This window comes from Peromyscus maniculatus, chromosome 11, assembly GCF_049852395.1.
Source record: "Peromyscus maniculatus bairdii isolate BWxNUB_F1_BW_parent chromosome 11, HU_Pman_BW_mat_3.1, whole genome shotgun sequence".
NCBI classification, from domain to species: Eukaryota; Metazoa; Chordata; class Mammalia; order Rodentia; family Cricetidae; genus Peromyscus; species Peromyscus maniculatus.
Window position 1 is genome coordinate 50174602 of NC_134862.1, and position 19009 is coordinate 50193610.

At 36.3% G+C, this 19009-nt stretch overlaps 1 protein-coding gene and 1 long non-coding RNA gene across 6 annotated transcripts in view; one reads left to right on the forward strand and one right to left on the reverse strand.

The window, feature by feature from the left end:
- Kcnt2 (potassium sodium-activated channel subfamily T member 2) overlaps window positions 1-19009 on the forward strand; it is a 354847-nt gene that overhangs the window by 122371 nt on the left and 213467 nt on the right. For both annotated transcript variants that reach the window (XM_006994959.4, XM_042258262.2), the window contains exons 6-8: window positions 4078-4152; window positions 5311-5394; window positions 10767-10861. In XM_006994959.4, coding sequence (XP_006995021.1) covers window positions 4078-4152; window positions 5311-5394; window positions 10767-10861 — 254 coding nt within the window. The remainder of the gene's footprint in view (window positions 1-4077; window positions 4153-5310; window positions 5395-10766; window positions 10862-19009) is intronic.
- Window positions 1-19009, reverse strand: part of LOC121821281 (uncharacterized) — a 156059-nt gene that overhangs the window by 115810 nt on the left and 21240 nt on the right. The gene's annotated exons all lie outside the window — the stretch shown is intronic.

Genomic DNA, 19009 nt, shown 5'->3' on the forward strand with positions numbered 1-19009 from the left:
TCTTTATTTAGGAACTTCCTCCTTTGTGGCACTTGTGTGGGGACCAGATCAGAGCGTCTTGAGTTGTGTTTCTGTAAAATCACTGTGTGTTCTTTGAAATCTATTCTAGTATGCTAGCTGTATCCAAACCTTGTGTTTAAAGGACCATGTCTTTCCTAGAGTGACTGATGTCAGGATGACTCGGAAATATAAAGCAAATAAAACAAAGGAACAATACAACTCCTCTGAGTAGATTAGTCTGTACAATGAAGTCAGGAAGGGAGACCACTTGAAGACTTGGTGACTTGGATACAAAGGCAGCCACCATGGCACATTTTATGCATCAAAATTACTTGAGAGCTGGAATAGCTTTTAAAATAAGGGTAGAAGACTAGCGAGAAGGCTCAGGGCTTAAGAGTGCTTGCTGCTCTGCCAGAGCCCATCAGTTTGATTCCCTTTACTCAAGTAGGGGGTCCACAAAAATCTCTGTAACTCCAACTCTAGAAAAATCTAATGCCTCTGTTCTCTTGGGGCACCATATTCAGGTGTAAATACCCACATACTGTCACACATACTTACTTGTAATTAAACTAAATAAAAAAATGACAGAGAACTCAATATACATCAATTAAGATAGTGCCATGTACATTATAATAGGCCATTTTTTTTTGTTAAAGTGTGTGAATAGTTGACGTGTATTAATGTGAGTGGAGTGAAGAAATACTGGATTGATATATTGGCAACATTGGTGATATCATGCAGTTATAGATTGTGTAGGTATGTATATTCCTGTGGGGCAGGAATGGATGGGCAGATGCTACTTAGGAGGTTTGATTAGATGAGAGAGGGAAAACAAACCAAAGTGTAAACTAGAAAAATTTCATGATCTATTTGCAAATCTTTTTGTCTTGTTGATACATTACATTTTTGTGGTATGGGAAAGCATGGTGTAAGAGGATGCTCAAGGATACTTGATTTGTGTTACTGGGAGAGAGCTCAATAAGGAGCAAGACATAAATTTGGCTTTCAGACATATTGCATTTATGATTTCAAGACCTCAATATGGAATAGTGGATTAAATATTTGACCTGAGTCAGAATTTCAAATGTGGGGTATTGATCTGGATGATAAATAAACTGGTTGGAAGTCATAGGTTATTGATGATTATAAATTGTAGCTAAAGCATAGATAAAAGTCCTTAGAATGACATATGGATAGGCAATTTTGAAATCTTTCTTCTAGAAAATTTCTGTTTAAATTAGCTTACATGTTTAGTGATTTGTATTTACCTACATTTGGGGAAGTTTCCAATTATAAATTTCTTTCAAGGGTTTTCAATATAGATTATTAAAAAGGAATGCATTTCAGTTAAAAATAAAACATTACATTCAAGGAAAGGAGGGTGTGAAAAAATCATTAGGAATTCATTTGTATATTTACTTTAGTCCTAGTAAGTATATAAATAAGAACAATCCATGTTACAAACTCTTGTGTGGGAGTAAGGCATAACATCCAGAGGGAGAAATGTGAACAAAGTTTCAGAAGCTTAAAAAGCTTGGAAGGTCCAGGGAACTGTAAAATTTAATATGGATGAGTCTGTGGGTGATTTTTAAATGGAGAGAGGAGCAGTCTAACTACAGGCTAAACTAGCAGCCAGAGTTAAAATCGTGAATCTCCATGTAATATAGCTGTGGACTTGGATTTCATTCTCTAGACAACAAGAACACAGAAATTTAGAAAGAATCTTGTTCCCCAATGTGAAAGATAATTCAGAAAAGAAACCAGCCAAATCAGATGCCAGTTGTAAGACATCTTTTTATGATTTAAGTAAAAATCATTTTAAAAAATCATATGTTAAACTGAGTGGAATGTCAGGAGACATTACTATGAACTGAATTTGTCCAATGTATCACAGCGCCTGGGAAAATGAATCGTAATCATGTATATACTGATAAGAACATTATTACCCTGTAAACTAAAAAGTAACCTGACATCACCAAACTCAGTTAAAATTGGCCATTTGGAGAAATCTGAGTGTCTCTGAAAGTCTGGTCATCCTACACTTCTCCAAATCCATGCTCTTCCCGCTGCTCCATGCTGATTGGAAGGAATGAGCAGTGGATGCATAACTGGAAAATTTCTTACAAGAGCGTGGATACCCTCTTTCAGAATACCCACTTCATGGTGCTCTCCCCCACTTCCATATCCATTCTGTTTGTTGTTAGCTGCCTGGGGAGCCCAGAGCAGAACAAAGCAAGCCAAGATGGTCAGTGTCTGAACAGCGGTCTGGTGTGTCATCCTTTGGAATGACTGGTCAAGCGCTTCCTCCTCCTCTGGGGCTTTTGACTGAATATCCCCCAGGCAGTGCCTCAGGCTAGCTTCTCAGGGTCAGACAAAGATCTCAGGCTCCTGAGGTCCCCATCTGTCCCAGTCCCCCATCACCTCAGGCACACACCTCTGGAGGGAAAAATTAAAAAGAGATCAGTTTCCCTTCCTTAATTTCCATATCAAATTCGCTCCCCCAAAAAAATTATTGACATAATTTAAGCGATTGTTGGTTGTTCTTAGCCTGTCTCTCATTTTTTTTTCTTTCCTTATTTTTTCCTCATGTGTTAGGCATGGGCTAAATATAGCTTCTAGTCTACACGAAGCTATGTGATTCCTTTGAGTCCTTTTCACTTAGCTTGAAGTGATGAGAAAGGCATCCATTCACTCATAACATTTCTTTCCAGAAAAGATCTTTGTGTGCTCCCATCCCCCACGTGCTCCCTCCTGTACCACATTGGCTGTAACATGAGGGAGGGTTATGAGCTAATATGACAAACATTTTTAGCACCTTAGCACCTAGAAAATAGATGATCTAGCACAATGTCTTTGGGGTAGAGACATACCTATACACTGCAATATACTGAGCCATTGCAACCTCAAAAAATATTGAACACGTCTCATTTATATCTAATGTTATATGTTAATTGGAAAATGTGGGCAATCCAGATTTCTAATTGCTTTTCCAAATGCATGGATCTCTTTATACCTTAAAATGTTTGAGGACATTCTTAGGATTTGCCATTAGATATTGTATTGCTCTCTAAGGCTGGTATTTCACAAAGGAAGAGGTGGCTCTGTCATCCAGTTCTGAAGTTTAAAAGTCCTTTTGAGGTAGTTTGATGGATTTGACTTTTTCAAGGCCCGCGTGTTGACTCATGTTACAGTAAGGAAGTGTGCATTGGAGATTGTAAGAGGTCAGACAGGAAGCCAGGGTTGGTCACATGCCAGGGTTGCTCTGATTGTGAAAATCTTACCCTGCTGGAACTCACTGGAATCCCACAAACACAATATTGATCCCCTTCAAAGGTTACCCCCCTTACCAGGAGCCTTAGACTCATTTCTCCCATTAAGTCTCTATACAGAGGATCCAGCTTTTAGTACATGGCACATTCAGACCATACCCAAATGTTAAATATCAAGGTCAACTTCATGGGCATGCCATGCATGTAATGACAAAAGATTCCACAACTGCAAGATCTCTGTAACTGTTTTAATGCTCTCATAGCTTCCCTTGAAATTGTTAAGAGGCCCCATATTATATTCATTATTCTCTAGGCCCTGTAAATTATGTACTCAGTCCCGATTAATTTCACATTATAGACTGGGAGATTAGAATATACATGATTCAATGGCTCTTTAAATTTCATTAAACTTAAAAAAAAAAACACCAGTTGAGTGAAACAAACAAGCATGATTTACAAAAGACGTAAGTTGCATTACAGTGTGCTAGTATAGTTATGATAGTGGAAACAAATTGTGTCAGTTTATCATAAGGTCCTGTTAATGCATTTTATTTACTAGTAATTTCTTTTAGGTTGTATTATAGGATTCAAATGTTATATACACTCTGCCTGGTCTACTTGGGCTATTTACTTTAGTTCTAACATTACAAAACCAAAGAGCATAATTCTGCTTAAAATTAATTTAAAAGCTATTACTGCATTCATATACAGATCCAATATTCTGTTAATAAAAGCGTTGGTATTACTAGAGGAATTCTGAGTCCTAGAACTTCTCTAACTTTTGTTTTTATTCAATATTTATTTGTAGGGAAATATCTGGGAACAGATTTTAAGAATCCCATTCATCTTGGAAATAATCAATGCAGTCCCCTTCATTATCTCAGTAAGTCTAAGCCTCTTAAAGAGTGTTATTTGTCATTAGGTTTTAATAAATTCTCTAAGTATAAAAACTTCTACATAATATAAGAGGAATGGATTCAGACTTTGAGTAGAATCTGGCTTCTTAAAAAGAATAAAGTCAGTATGATAACTGAATTGCATAATTAAATGAAATCTACTAAGTTTCAGTACAACAGCAAAGTGAAACCTTTTAAACAATTATACAGTGTATGTAGAGGCCTCATTTGAATAGATATCAGTATTGTTTAACGATCCTCAAAATTACATTATTTGTGCTGTGTAATTTTGAAAATAGAAACTAATAGTATGAAATATTTACCACAATTCTCATACTGAGAGCGTGCTCATTTCTAGTGTGCATGCTCAGGCTCATTTCTAATTGGTTTATAGAATTTGTCCACTTCAGTTCCTCATTAGTAGGAATGTGAATCAGAGCCACATAGCCAGCTTCTCCTCAGTGTTCTGAATTTCCCCTCTGCAACAACAATCCTATGCTACAGTCACTCTGTTCCACTGTAGTCTCATACATATGTAACCCTGAGCATGCCATTCGTAAGAGTAGGTTCTAATATCATTTTGGTATAGCAATGATTATTGGAATTAGAACTGTTTGGACTTTATTTGGTGATAAAAGAAGGATAAGTAGATATTATCTGGAGCTGCTCCTCACTTCTTGCATTTTAATTTGAGTGACTTATCTACAGAGAGAGTTAGAACTAGACTAAATGACAAGCTTTCTAAATATAAGTCCAAATGAATGCAGCTTCTCAACATCATTTAAATGGTTGAATTGGAAGACAGTGATACATTTCAAAAGACTCCTCTTGTACCTCTTTACCACCTGAGGTGGAGGAACAGCAAAGTAAAAAACACATTCTGAGATTTAATAATAGATTCAGCATGGTGATGTCTGACATCTGTTGAAGCCTCTTGCTTTGTGCTTCAGTACTAATTTCTCCATGAAAGATTTCAGCCATGAGTGAAAGACCATCCATTAGTGTTGATTTTAAAGGATTTGGCACTGTTTTACATCTTTTCTTTCTTTCTTTTGAAACTTTTATTCTGTTTTATGTTTCTTTTTAATCCTCTAGATACAATGTCTTGCGATGAGATAAAAGTTGAGTTTTCACTTATTTTTCAGATATTCTGGCCTACCTTAAGGAATCTATTTGTTCCAGTTTTTCTAAACTGTTGGCTTGCCAAACATGCCTTGGAAAATATGATTGTAAGTAATAAAAGCAAAGTTCAAAACAAAAATATTTTTCAAGCACCCACTATGTCTTACTTATTTTTAATGTTTCACTAGAAGCAGAAGATTATTTGGCTTTTAGTTTATTCCTTTGCCATTGCATCAACCCGTATAATTTTACATAATGTACAGAATTTGTTCAATTTCAAGGTTATTGAAAATTTAAATGTGTTTATTTTAAAACTTTTACTGTAATTAACTGTCTCAAAATAGTATTATTTAAATGTTTAGTGGTAAACTACTGCTAAGTAATTACTGTACTATGTAGATTACATAATTAAATAGTACATCACAGTTAATAAAACGTAAGTGATTAATCTGCTATATCCTAATAAGAATGAAAATCTGTAAAATGCTTGTGTTGCATTCCCTAGGTATTGAAGGGTTCGGTTACGGATAAAGAAAATGTTTCAGGCTTTTTGAAGTTATCAATCCAGCACCTAACTGCTGTTTATACAGGTCCAAATGTCTGAACAATCCCTCTGAACAGGAGTACTCTTCATTTTTAAGGCTGTTTATGCATATGTAGTTGATAATTTAAAAAATCTTAGTTTTTATGGCTAAGGGGTGTTTTTGTCTATTATTAATTGTGAATAATTTCAAGTTTGGTGAAAATGCGAGGTTTTATGAGGCTCTTTCAGAATGAGTAGCTCCTCACTTGTGATCATAGATTCAGTGGTGTTGAGCTGAGTGGCAGATCTAGTCCCGAGGGCTGATGGAGAAAGACATGCAAAATTCACAGCTGTGCTGTAGTCGTCATCTGCATCAAAAGTTGACGTTCTGCTCTTTGGAAGGAATTGTTTGTACCTATGACCTGAAAGTGCTCACCACAGTTTTTCATTACTTACAAGCAAGTTAGAAGGCATTCGTTAATTAGGCATTCTTTATTCAAATGCTAATGTGTGTCTGGAATAAGGCACTTTGCTGTGACCAATATCTGATGAAAAGCAACTTAAGGAAGGAAAGATTTATTTGGTTTCCTATTCCAAGGACTACAGTGCATCGCAACAGGGAAGGCATTTTAGCAACAGCATGGAGTGCTGGTCACATCCTGTTTTGGAGTCAGAAAACAAGAAAGTGTTTAGGAAGTGGAACCAGACATTAAAATCCCAAGGTTTACAGCAAGGCCGCACTTCCCGAAGTTCTCCTAACCCCCCTAAACACTGCCACCTGCTGATCTCCAAGTGTTCAAACACAGGCCTCTTTGGGGGCATTTTACATTCAAACCCCAACATTCTGTCTTTGGGCCCACATAGCCTCGTGACCTCCTCAGAAGGTAAAATGTATTTGTTCCCATTTCAAAAGCCCCCATTTGTTATAGCTCCCACACAGCTCAAAGTCCAAGCTCTTCTGAATTCTGAAGCAATTTCTCAACTGTGAGCCCCTAAAAAAGTTAGATATTTCTAATATGCAATGCCAAATAAGTATTTCCTAAAGAATGATGGCCCATAGCGAAGAAATATTTGCCAAAATAAGACCAAGCCTATAGTATGGAAAATGTGAAATCCTGAAGCTTTGTGTCCAACACCTAAGGCTTGTGCTATAAATAGCTCAGCTCAGATAATAACACTGATATTAATGGCTGCTACCTGTAGCACACATCGCCTCTCTCCTCTCTCTTTAGCTGGTCATTACAAGTCTACAGCTTTTCTTAGCAGACATCCCAGGGTCTGGCCATCTCCAATATTGTCATTTCTCCACTGCAATCTAGAGTTCACTGCTATAAGCTTCCTTCAGTGGCCTCTCATGGCCTCCTTGCAAAGACTCCATTCCTGCCATGCATTTCCTGGCGTCAGTTGCCCTTCCTTTAAAATTGGGGTTTGAGATTATGGGACCCCTCAGTCTTGCATCTTTCATGCTTGCGAAACCACTACTATTCAATGAGATCGCCAGTTTTTGCCTTCTCCAGGCTGGGAAGGCAGCTGCTTTGTGTGCTGACCCTGGTGAGAGCTCTTGTTTGCTCTTTATGGTGCTAATCTGTTTGGCAGTTACAGCTGTTCTTCAGCACCCTTGCCTTCAACTTGAAGTTCATTTATTCTACCGTCAAATGACATATTAAAAAGAATACATCTTTCTGCTCCAGCTGTTGCTCTTTCTCAATGAAACCTATATGAGAAGAGTCGTTAGGAACAGTGTCACAGCCTGAATATAATCCTGTCTTGAACTTCCCTATACTAAGCATATTGGTTTATTGAAAACTCAGCCTCACTAAAGTTATCGGGGCATAGGCAACATGCTTCTCGATTTCTTTTCAGAATACCACACCAATGGCCTTCAGCCCTGTTCTCTATAGAGTTCTTGATCCACTCTGAAGTCTTGGGAGCTGGGCCTCTGTTCTTCCACACTGCTACCAGAAAAGCCCATTAAGTTCTGCTTAAAATATTTTCAAAATTCTTAGGCCCAGAATTTAAAGCTCTCCCACAATATGTTTTCAAACTAGCACAAGATAATAATATCTACATTATCTGCTTTACCACAACAACAAACCCACTTTAGGGTACTCATTTTTTTTTTCTGTTTCTTTTGTTATTACTGTGACCAAACACTTGAAAAAAATTAATGAAGAAAGTTTTTATTTGGCTCATAGTTCCAGAGGCAATCATGGTAGAGAAGATATGGCAGGGCGAAATATACTAGTCACATTGTTTTTGTAGTCAGTAAGCAAGGAGTCAGTGGGAAATGTGATTGAGCTGTAGGACTCAGAGTCTTCAGTGATCGATTTCTTCAGGAAGGATATATATTCCAAGGATTCCACTATTGGGCTGGTCAGATGATCTGTGGGTGAAGAGTCCTACCACCAAGCTTGAGAACTTGAGTTTTATCCTCGGGGTTGGAGGAGAGACTGAACTGCAACTTTCCTCCAACTTTCACACAAGGTCCATGACACCCACATGCGCTCATAGAGGGTGCGCACACACACACACACACACACACACACACACACACACACACACACACACATCTCCCCTTCACACACACAGGATATGAATTTTAAATACAAGAATAAGGTGTCCACAACTTTTGAAATTAGTATACCAGCTGGGGACTGAGCGTTGAAACACATGAGTCAATGGAGACATTTTGCTTTCAAGCCACAGCCGACCTACTATATGCATACTGGGCACTTTAATTAACATCTGATTTAATTTCTGTGCTATTGTCTTCATCTTAAAAAAAAATAAAAATAATCTAGTTGCAAACTTGCCATGAACATAAAGAATAATCACATAAACACACACACACACATACACACACACACACACACACACACACACACACACACACACACACGACATGCAAGATATTGTATCTCGTGTGGGCAAGGTTTTGTAATGTTGATTGCATTTCATGGAAAATTACTCTTGTTAGTATTAACACTTGTTTTTCATTTCAATGACCTTTAAGCAGGCACTATATCAAAAGCTTTGGCCGAAGAATTATTAGAATAACATTTGAGCATTTACAGCAGATGAGTGTTTCCAACTACTTATGTGAAGTAACCCACGATTCCCAGGGTAGCCCAGGGCCAATGGGAGGGAAGTGTGGGCGAACATGGCCTGTGGGGTGCCTCCTGCTGCCTTGCTCGCCCCAAAGAATTACCTTTTGACTGAATCAATTGCTGATGAAAAAATGCACCCAGAATCAAATAAACCTCTGTGAGTTGCTGTATACTTAGCTGTTAGAAAAATAACCCCTGCAGACAGGAACTATTAGTCGGTATTCAAGAGAGACTGTTTACAGTATTAGTTCAGGACTCACAGCCCATTGCTGTTCTGTACTTAGCTTTCCCAGCTCCCACTGGACGTCCAGTCCTAGATTATTTTTCTGATCATTAGCCCATCTGCTCTGAGAAGCTAAAGAGTAAGAGATGACATTCGGGCCAGTAAACTCTGTTATTTGTTTTCATAACAGTTATGGCTTAATGCACTACCGAAAACTAAAATAATGAACTGAGATCATTTTCTTAGTGACATTTATTTTCTCATGCTTCCCTGATTATGGGATGAATAAAAGTGAATCATTAAAAGTTTGAGACTAACAGAAAATTGTGAATAAAATAAAAAAAATTCTGGCATTTGAATTCAATGTTAATTATTTCCATACTTTATTTGATACATGCATACAAGTCGTATTTGAAATTAACTAATTCAATTTTTATTTGAAATTATCACATACTGGTAAGTAGTGGTTAGGGTGCTGTATTATTGTATACTTCATTGTAACAATATTTATTTATTTATTTATTTATTTATTTGTTTGTTTGTTTGTTTGTTTTTTGAGACAGGGTTTCTCTGTGTAGTTTTGCGCCTTTCCTGAAACTCGCTTTGGAGACCAGGCTGGCCTCAAACTCACAGAGATCCACCTGCCTCTGCCTCCCAAGTGCTGGTGTAACAATATTTAATCGATATTCCTAAAAATATTATTTAGACCCACCATTTTTATCTATTTTCAATTGTATATTTTTATTTCAACAGTGACAATTTATTTTATATAAAAAGCAAAAATTTCCAATATGCAGGTGCATGTGTAACTATTAGTGTTCATCTCTTAGGATTTTAAAGTGATGAAAGTTTGAAATTTTCTTTTTTCCGTAGTTACTTATTTCAGGAGTGCACCGAATAAAAAAGACACGCTTCAGTATTTTCATGTGTGTGACCAGGGTGCCTTCTCAAAGCTTTATTGTCTGGGAAGGACTGCATGTGTCTGTTCAACATGCACTCCTTCATTCATATTTCTTTTAAAATTAACGCTCCTGAAATCAACATGAGTATTTCTTAATGGACAATTGTTTCTTCCTATGTTACAGGCTGCTCTAATTCATGCCATGTTTCATTAGTGAGTTTTAATTACTGTTCCAGTTTCCTTTCATTGCTCCATTCATTGACGCACTATTTTCCTGAAATTTTGCACTTTTTCTTTTCATGAGATCATTACCTTTGGAAGAGGTGGTTTTTTTTTTTTTCTTTTTGGTTTTGTCTTTGAGATGGTCTGTTGTAATAGAGCCCAATCTGGTTTTGTACTCACAATTTCCCTTTCTTAGACTCTTGAGTACTGAGGGTGTAGTCTGCAACATCGTAATGGGCTTCGTATGTCTGGGAGTAATAAATGCAACTTGTAATCTGTTTTCTGCAATGAAAGTGTGCTAAACTTTAGTGCTTTATTGGTATTCCTGTAGTCTGTCTTTGTAACAAAAATTGTATTGTAAGTTATGTCCAGATCCATGTAAAATGAAAATATACTGCTAAATTCATTTAAATCTACATATTATGCATAGAGAGGATACTTGGTGTTTAAACTCGTGTATATTTAGTATTTATCAAAATTTAAAATATGCTTTTTTTTTCTAGAATGATCTTCATAGAGCCATTCAACGAACACAGTCTGCAATGTTTAATCAAGTTTTGATTTTGATATCTACATTGCTATGCCTTATCTTCACTTGGTAAGACCATGTATAGCCGCCCTCTTATTGTTTTGTTTTACTTCAGGGAGACTGTATTATAAATCATTTTCATCAATATTTAGCTAATATAAAGATACACTCACCATAATGCATAAAAAGTCACTGATAGAAGTGAAATAAAATCTTTTTAGTCTTACAGACAAAACAAGTAAACACGTGTGTCATTTGACCTTGAGATTTACTGTGACTCTGACATTTTCTCGAAAGCTGTCCAGAGTCAAATCTCAAGGATTTTGCCTTCATACTGTGGTTGTGAAACACTTATTTTTTTTTCCTTCAAATTGTTGACATATAAGCAGCCACATCTTTCTGTTTCCTTCAGAGCAGAAACTTGGTTGGGGATTTTGTCAGTCCCCATCACTCACCCATGCCGCATCTCTGTCTGTACAGTGTTTCAGTGTGGGACCTGGTGGAATGCAACGGAGGGAGTCTTGCAGTGTGAGGCCTGGCACTTGGACTTATTGTGTCCTCAGATTGTTTTCTCTTTTGGAGGTCATACTTAACATTACAGTGTTCCAATGTGACATGGCATATTATGTGTTTGGATTCTGTATATCTTTTGAAAGAGAAAATATAGTCAAGAAATGAGCAGAATAGTGTTTGCTTTACAGATATTATAGATTTTTTGTGTATTTGTCTGTAACATATTTGGCCTATTTTGAATGAGAAAAATCTAATTTGGAAGTATGAGCAATCAATGTATGCACACACTGGTACATCTACTAGATGCAAACATTAGTACAGATGTGTGAATGCAGACTTGGGTATATATAAGCAATTTTGTACTAATAGTATGTGGTTAATACTATATATATTTTATGTCTATTGCATTTTTTCTGGGCTTTAAAAGTAACATGATATATTTAATATTTAAATATAAAATTTGTACATAATGTTTTTAACGTTTCACACAAGAGTTTACGATACCCCTAGTAAATATATAACTACATAAATAAATTCCACAGAAATGCTAAAAGTAATTCAATCACACAGTGTTGAAAACTCCATTAATTAAGTGATTTCTATTGCAATGTCACTCCAAATTCTTATTTGAAATATAATAACATTATATTCAATAACAATTTTACCTTAAGGAATTTACAAAATTAAAACCTCAATGTGTAAATACTAAATTTTCTGATGTTGGATAATTGCTGAGAAAAATAAGATTAATGGTTTCTAGATACAATATAAAATGAATTTAGTGAAGAAATGTTTGTGTCTAGGGATTCTAGCTCCGTTGTATTGTAGTTGGTGACTGCTTTATGAAGATAAAGATAAAAATGTAGTTTGGGGCTATGTAGAAGTATATCTACTATTAATGAATATTTTGTGTTATAATCCTTCTCTGAATACCAAGGCCAGAAATGCACACTCTTTATCTTACCTGATCTTTTAAACGGTGTAGCTGTAGCAGAAATATAGCTGGGGCTAGAGGAATGGCTCAGCACCTAAGGGTGCTGCTATACCAACATATGCTCCCCATCCCCTGGCAGCTCACAGCCATAGGTAATTCTAGTTCCCCAGAATCTAACACTTTCTTCTGACCTCCAGGGGCACTGTACACACGTGGTCTATATACACACATGCAGGCCAACACTTATGCACATAATTTATTTAAAGTATACTTCTGGTGGTGGTGGTGGTGGTGGTGGTGGTGGTGGTGGTGGTGGTGGTGGTGGTGTGTGTGTGTGCATGCAAGCCTGCATATTTATTATATTTTGTATTATAACCCACAGCTTTAAAGCAGAAAATTTAATACATCTGTTATAATTTGAGCCTTGAAAATTCAGGAACTTATATTTAGATGTACTGGCTGTATTCTTAATGAAACTCACATCCTAAAATTACCTGATTTAGAAAGTAGCTATCTAGCTCTAAAATACATGTAGGCATCACAATTATTAACATTACAAAGAACTATTATTAAGCATCTGTCTATGAGGGACACATGCTCAGTGCCAAACTTAAATAAGCATTAAGCTGCTGACCCATTCTTTCCAGAAAATGTGCTGAAATGTTTTTCCTGTCATTGTAACGGAATTGGACTCATCTGTCCACATGCTGGCTCCCTACCCCACTTCACCAATAATGCTCCCTTCAGAGACAGCTGGCCATTGTGATTCATCCTGCATCTTGGTAACAAAGCAGTTGTAAACTGGTACTTCCGGGAATCAACCGCATGACTTTAGCTCAATTATCAATATATTCCAACCAATAATAAGTACTATAATTGATAATGCACTTGCCGTTTCTAATTTTACATGGATAGACTTATTTTGCAAGTCCTTGGCCACAAACTTTAATATTTTTTTGAATTCCTCTGCATATTTATACCTCTTCTCATTTCATAGCTGCAATATAAAGATCTGCACAAATGGATATTGTCTGGTTGTCATCCAATGTGAAAAATTTGATATACTTTCTCAGTCTTTATTCAGTAGGGAAAAATCCATTTGTTTCTAAATGTGATCATGTAGGGCTAATAGCACATGGCCTTTTTTTTCCTGCACATATAAATGCTTATTTGAGTGATATGTTCCTAACTTCTTGAGTTTTGCTGGCTTTGTTGTTAAATAAGCCCCTGGGAAGTGGACTGGTAGAGCCCAAGTACTGGAGTTCAAGGATATGTTACAACTCGATCCCGAGCTTTGTCACCATCATTCGATCTGCTTTAGTTTTGATATTTCATTTTCTTTTCCTTTATATCATAAATCAGGGCACAAAGGACGTTTGTCTATAGAGCTAACCATTGTCTAACTGCCCCTAGGATTGTGTTGTGCTTAAAAAATATGGAAAACTTTACTCCCATTAAATTTTATGCATGTAACAATCCAGGTTTTAGGCATTGTAGTGGTTTGAATTAAAATGACCCCCAAAAGGGAATGGCACTAGTAGCGGGTATGGCCTTGTTGGAATGGGCGTGGTGTTGTTAGAGGAAGTGCGTCACTGTTGAGGTGGGCTTTGAGGTCTCTTATATCCTCAAGTCACACTCCCTGTTGCCTGTGAGTCAAGATGTAAGAACTCTTAGCCCCTTCATAGCACCATGTCTGCCTGCATGCTGCCTTGTTTCCCACTGTGATGATAATGGACTAAGCTTCTGAACTGCAATTGAGCCACAGCAGTTAAATGTGTTCTTTTTTAATATGGTTGCTGTTGTCATGGTGTCTCTTCACAGCAGTGGAAACCTAACTAAGACAGACTCCTAATTTTAGGAGTTAGGAAAGTTCACATATGTTTATGATACTATTACAGCACATTATTTTAACTATAAAACCTAACTTCTAAATAAAATTCTGATTCAAAGACAGCAGTTTTGAAGTGTGATAACTGTGAATCATTTTTAAACAAATACTGAGAATAATAATTAACATGCCAAAGTTTTTAATTTGTTCCCAAATTTTCATGGGTACTATATATGGTGGCATATTTAATCTTTTATGATCTATTGCTAACATTCCATTGCATCATAGTTTTTATGAAGAAATTGAAATACGGAGTAATTCAGGAATTTACTATAAGAACCAACTATGTTATTCTTTCTGAAATGCTCCTTGATTTACTATGTGCTGTGTTAAGTATTCTGTAAGAAAAACGGTACCTTCAGAGGAATAAGGGTAAATATAGTTATCTATATTGTCATATGAAAATATAGTTTCTATAACAGTGCCCATAATTTTTTGCTTGTTTTTATTTTTTTTAGACAGGATTTCTCTGTGTGACAGCCGTGGCTGTCCTGAACTCACTTTGTAGACCAGGCAGGTCTTGATCTTTCAGATACCTGCCAGCCTTAGCCTCAAGGGTGCTGGGATAAAAGGCATGCACCACCACCACCACCACTTGGCTTTATCTGTAAATTTTTAAGAAAAATAATTTAGAATCTATAACTGTCAAACTAAAGCATTATTGAAGTATAGTAATGTTTAGTATTATACATATAATATCTCAGAGAATATGGAAAGTAATTGTGATGAAATATGTAACTAAAGAAAGAAAATACAAAATGAAGGCATAGAGATTGTTTTGAAGACTTTCCTATGTAATGATACCGACATTTTCTCCATGTCTGGAAAACCATAGTTTGTCCCTGGAGAAGTGCACACAGAGTTCTCCCTAGACAGAGGCAGGTGCTGCTTTTCATTTTGTGTGTTTTAGCCTCTTGGTTAGTCAGCTTTCTATCTCTGACACAAAATTGTTTTGGGATAGTTAGAAAAAGGAAGATTCATTTTGATGCACTGCTTCAGAAGTCTTAGGGTGCAGCCCCTTAGCCTGGCTGCTTTTGTCTTGGGGCAGCACAGTGTATCATGGCAGGAGTACATGGAGGAGGAATCCCATTTACACTATTCAAGTCAGCAAGCATAAGGTTTAGGAAGGGGCTGAGGTTCCCAGCATCTCCTCCTAGACCATGGCCCACTGACCTAAGTTCTATAATCTGCACTTCTCTTACATCCCACCACTTTCCTCTAGCACCATAGACTGAGGACCAAGTCTTAAATACATGGACCGTTCATAATCAACTGTAGCTGACTTCTAGATAAGGGAAGCCTCCAGTTAAAGCAGTAATGCAGGAGTGAAGAGAACACCATGCTGCAGTGACAGAACTAACCATTATATAAAATCAGTCAACCAGTACACTCAGAACTGAATCCTTCTGGGCAGTGATACACGTTGGCTGTCTTCCTGAAAACAAACACTCTGGGATGAAATCCGGTCAACTAAAAAAATAACATTAAGGGAAAAAATGAATTTTTTTTTTATAGAAAAAAGGAGGTAAAAGATGAGTCACATGTAGTGACGAGCACTTACTTACCTTTGTTTCCTAAAGATTGATTTTAGCATTTCCTGGTAAGAATGACAGCTGACACCCAAACTTTGTTGTGTTTTCCACACAGCATTCACTAAATATTTAGTTTTACACAGTGGGGGTCGGGGTTACACATTTTTATTTTCGATTACAGTAATGAAGCTGAGACAGGAAATGATGACCAATCATGTAATCTCACAAGGCTATGACTTAGTGAGAACCCAAATTCAGATTTGGATTTGAACAATGCTTAAGCACCTTAGTAACATTTCAGTAGAACAGAAGAGCTTAACATACAAAGATGAAAAAAAGAAAAAAAAACAAAACATTAGAAAATAAAAGTCAACAGAAATGAAAACTTCCACTATTGTGAAGTTTGAATTACAGACATTAAGATGATTATAGTTTTATTCTATGTGATTTTATTAGTGAGTATATATTATACAATGTGTTTGTCATTTTAATAGCTAGTTAAGTATCTTAATTTCAGCAGGGGTTTCTAAACTGTAGTATTTTTCATAGCACTTGTGGCCCTGTGAACACTGGCCCACAGGGGAGGAAGCTTCCAGTTCAGCTTCCACTTGGGTTATCTGTGCCCTGTGTCCAGAGTATGGAGTAGGTGGTGTTTTGAGAAATAACATCTTTGTGTTGAATTCTTAAGGACAGTAAAGAGTAGTGGCTGCAGTTTTTTTTTGTTTGTTTGTTTGCTTGCTTGCTTGTTTGTTTACTAAGGGAGCCTCTGTGGGTTCCCTGGCCAAACAATTCAGGAGAAGATGCTCCTCACTTGGCCCTGGAAATAAGTTTAAATGCCAAGTCAGCTCTGGTATTGTAATCATCACTTTTCAGTTAGCTTATAAAGTAGTAGTTTCTATATGGGTTTTATGTACATCCTTAATTTTGGCTGATCATTTCTACAACCCTCAACTTTCTCCATTCCTCATACCCACTCTACCATTTAACTGTCCCCACAGTATTGCCTGTTTCTCCACACACAGCCTATGTCTTTTCCTGTCATTTTTGCCTGTTTCTGACCTCTTACTATCTGCTACATTGCATAGATCCTTGTTTTGCTACCTGGCCACTACTGACATCTCAGTCCAACACACACTTATTTATGATTGGAACTGGTCTACTATGTAAAAGAAAATATAGTCTTTGCCTTTCTAAGCCTGGGTGGGTTACCTCACTCATATGTTTTCCCATGTATTATATTTTCCTGCAAATTTCCTTTTTCCTTAGTGCTGGAAAGAACTTTGTTGTGTAAATGTATCATAATTTTATTATCCGTTTGTTTGTTGATGAACACTTCAGCTAATTTCAGTTCTTTGCTTTTATGAAGAGAGCGTTGCTAAAATCAAATATGTAATAATTTCTCTATTAGACTATAAAGTCCATTGGCTCTATGTCCAGAAATGATAAAGGTAGGTCATGTGACAGTTCTTGTATTAGCATAGTATGAAATCTCCATACTGGTTTCCATCGTCACTACACAGTTTATACCACTACAAACAATGTATAAGGTTTCTCCTTTCCCTACATCCTTACCGGCATTTATTTTCATTCATTTTCTGGATGAAAACCATTTTTTTTTTTATCACAAAGTGGTTTTAATTTGTGTTCCCCTATGGGTTAGTGATAGCTGACACTTTTTAGAGTGTTTATTATCCATTAGTATTTCTTCTTTTGAGAACTCACTGTTCCATTCCATACTTCCTTTTCTTAATAGTGTTATTTGTTTTATTGATTTAGTTTTTGAGTTCCTTATGTATTTTAGGTATCAATTGTCTGCCAGATTTATAGCAGCCTGCCTCTTTGACTGTCCATTTCCTATATGCTAAATATTCTTTTTTTTTAATTCCATAAGTTCCCATTTGTCAGTTATTGGTCACATTTTTTAAGTATCCATGAACCTTTTCAGAAATCTTCAGGTATGCCCATATCTCTCAGTGTACTAAACTGCTTTTTTCTTTAGCAAATTCAGGGGTTCTGGTTTTATGTTGTAATTCTAATGCATCTGCAGGTTTTTTTGTTGTTGTTGCCTTTTTTGTGTTTTTGTTTTGTTTTGTTTTTTAGCAGAATGAGAGTTCTAGTTCTGTTCTTCCATCTTTATATATTCAGTTTTTCCAAGAACACTTTTTTAAAGATTTTTTTTATCCAAAATGTAAATTTTGCATGTTTGTCAAAGTCAGATGTCTATAGTTCCACACCAATCTTATTTCTGGGTTTTTTGTTCTATTCCATTGATCTATATGCTTTTGTGCCAGGATTGGGTTGTTTCACTAACTAGGGCTCTGTAGGATAATTTGAAATCAGTTGTTTTACTTTCCTCTCTCAGAACTGATTTGGCTATGTAGTGTCTCTTATATGATTTGTAAGATGATTTTTTTTCTGAAAAATAGCATAGAAGGTATATAGAATTTTTATTGTGATTGAATTCAATGTATAGCACTTTTTTTTAAAAAAATGTTTTTTGGTTTTTGAGACAGGGTCTCACTATGTAACTCTTTCTTCCTGATGCTGACAGAGCTCCACCTGCCTCTGCCTCTGGGGCACTGGGATCAAAGACATGTGCTACCATGGCCAGCTTGTAGATTGCTTTTGATACAATAGGTATCTTCACAATTTCAATCTACCAACCCACAAGCATGAGAAACCTGTGTGTCTTCTAGTGTCTTCCTCTCTATGTATTCAGAATTTTAAGATTTTCATTGTACAAATTTTTAAGTTTATTGGATAAATGATAGCATACATCTTATAAAACATTTCTGAAATCTACATGAATAATATTGACATGTCCAATATTTGTGTTTTTTCAGTTTTGTAAAAAATTCTTTGGGATAACATTATTTTTCATCTTTTCTTGAATTCTTGAAATATATACATATATATGTGTGTGTGTGTGTGTGTGTGTGTGTGTGTGTGTGTATGTGTGTGTGTGTATAATGCAAGAGTAAAGATTCAATTTTCCCCTTTAACTACATCATGACTAGCATCTCTAAACAATTGAAAAATCTTGGATGTTTAACACATATTTATTAAGGATATATAATAGAATTTCAAGTAAGATTGTCCTTTTCAATTGGAGATTCTTATATATACTGAGAGGCATTTCAATGATATGTTTTGAACATTTATTTTAAATCCCTTCTTTTCATTGTAAACTTTTATGAAACTTGTGGGAGTGAATCTCTAGTTCCAGCTTTCCAGGCCAAAAGCTGAGCTTCTGAGGAAAATATGTAACCAAGTAGTAAACTTCTATGACTTCCCAGTAACTCTAATGAGTTCCAAACCTCCTAAAAATGAACTCCCAGATAAAGCACATT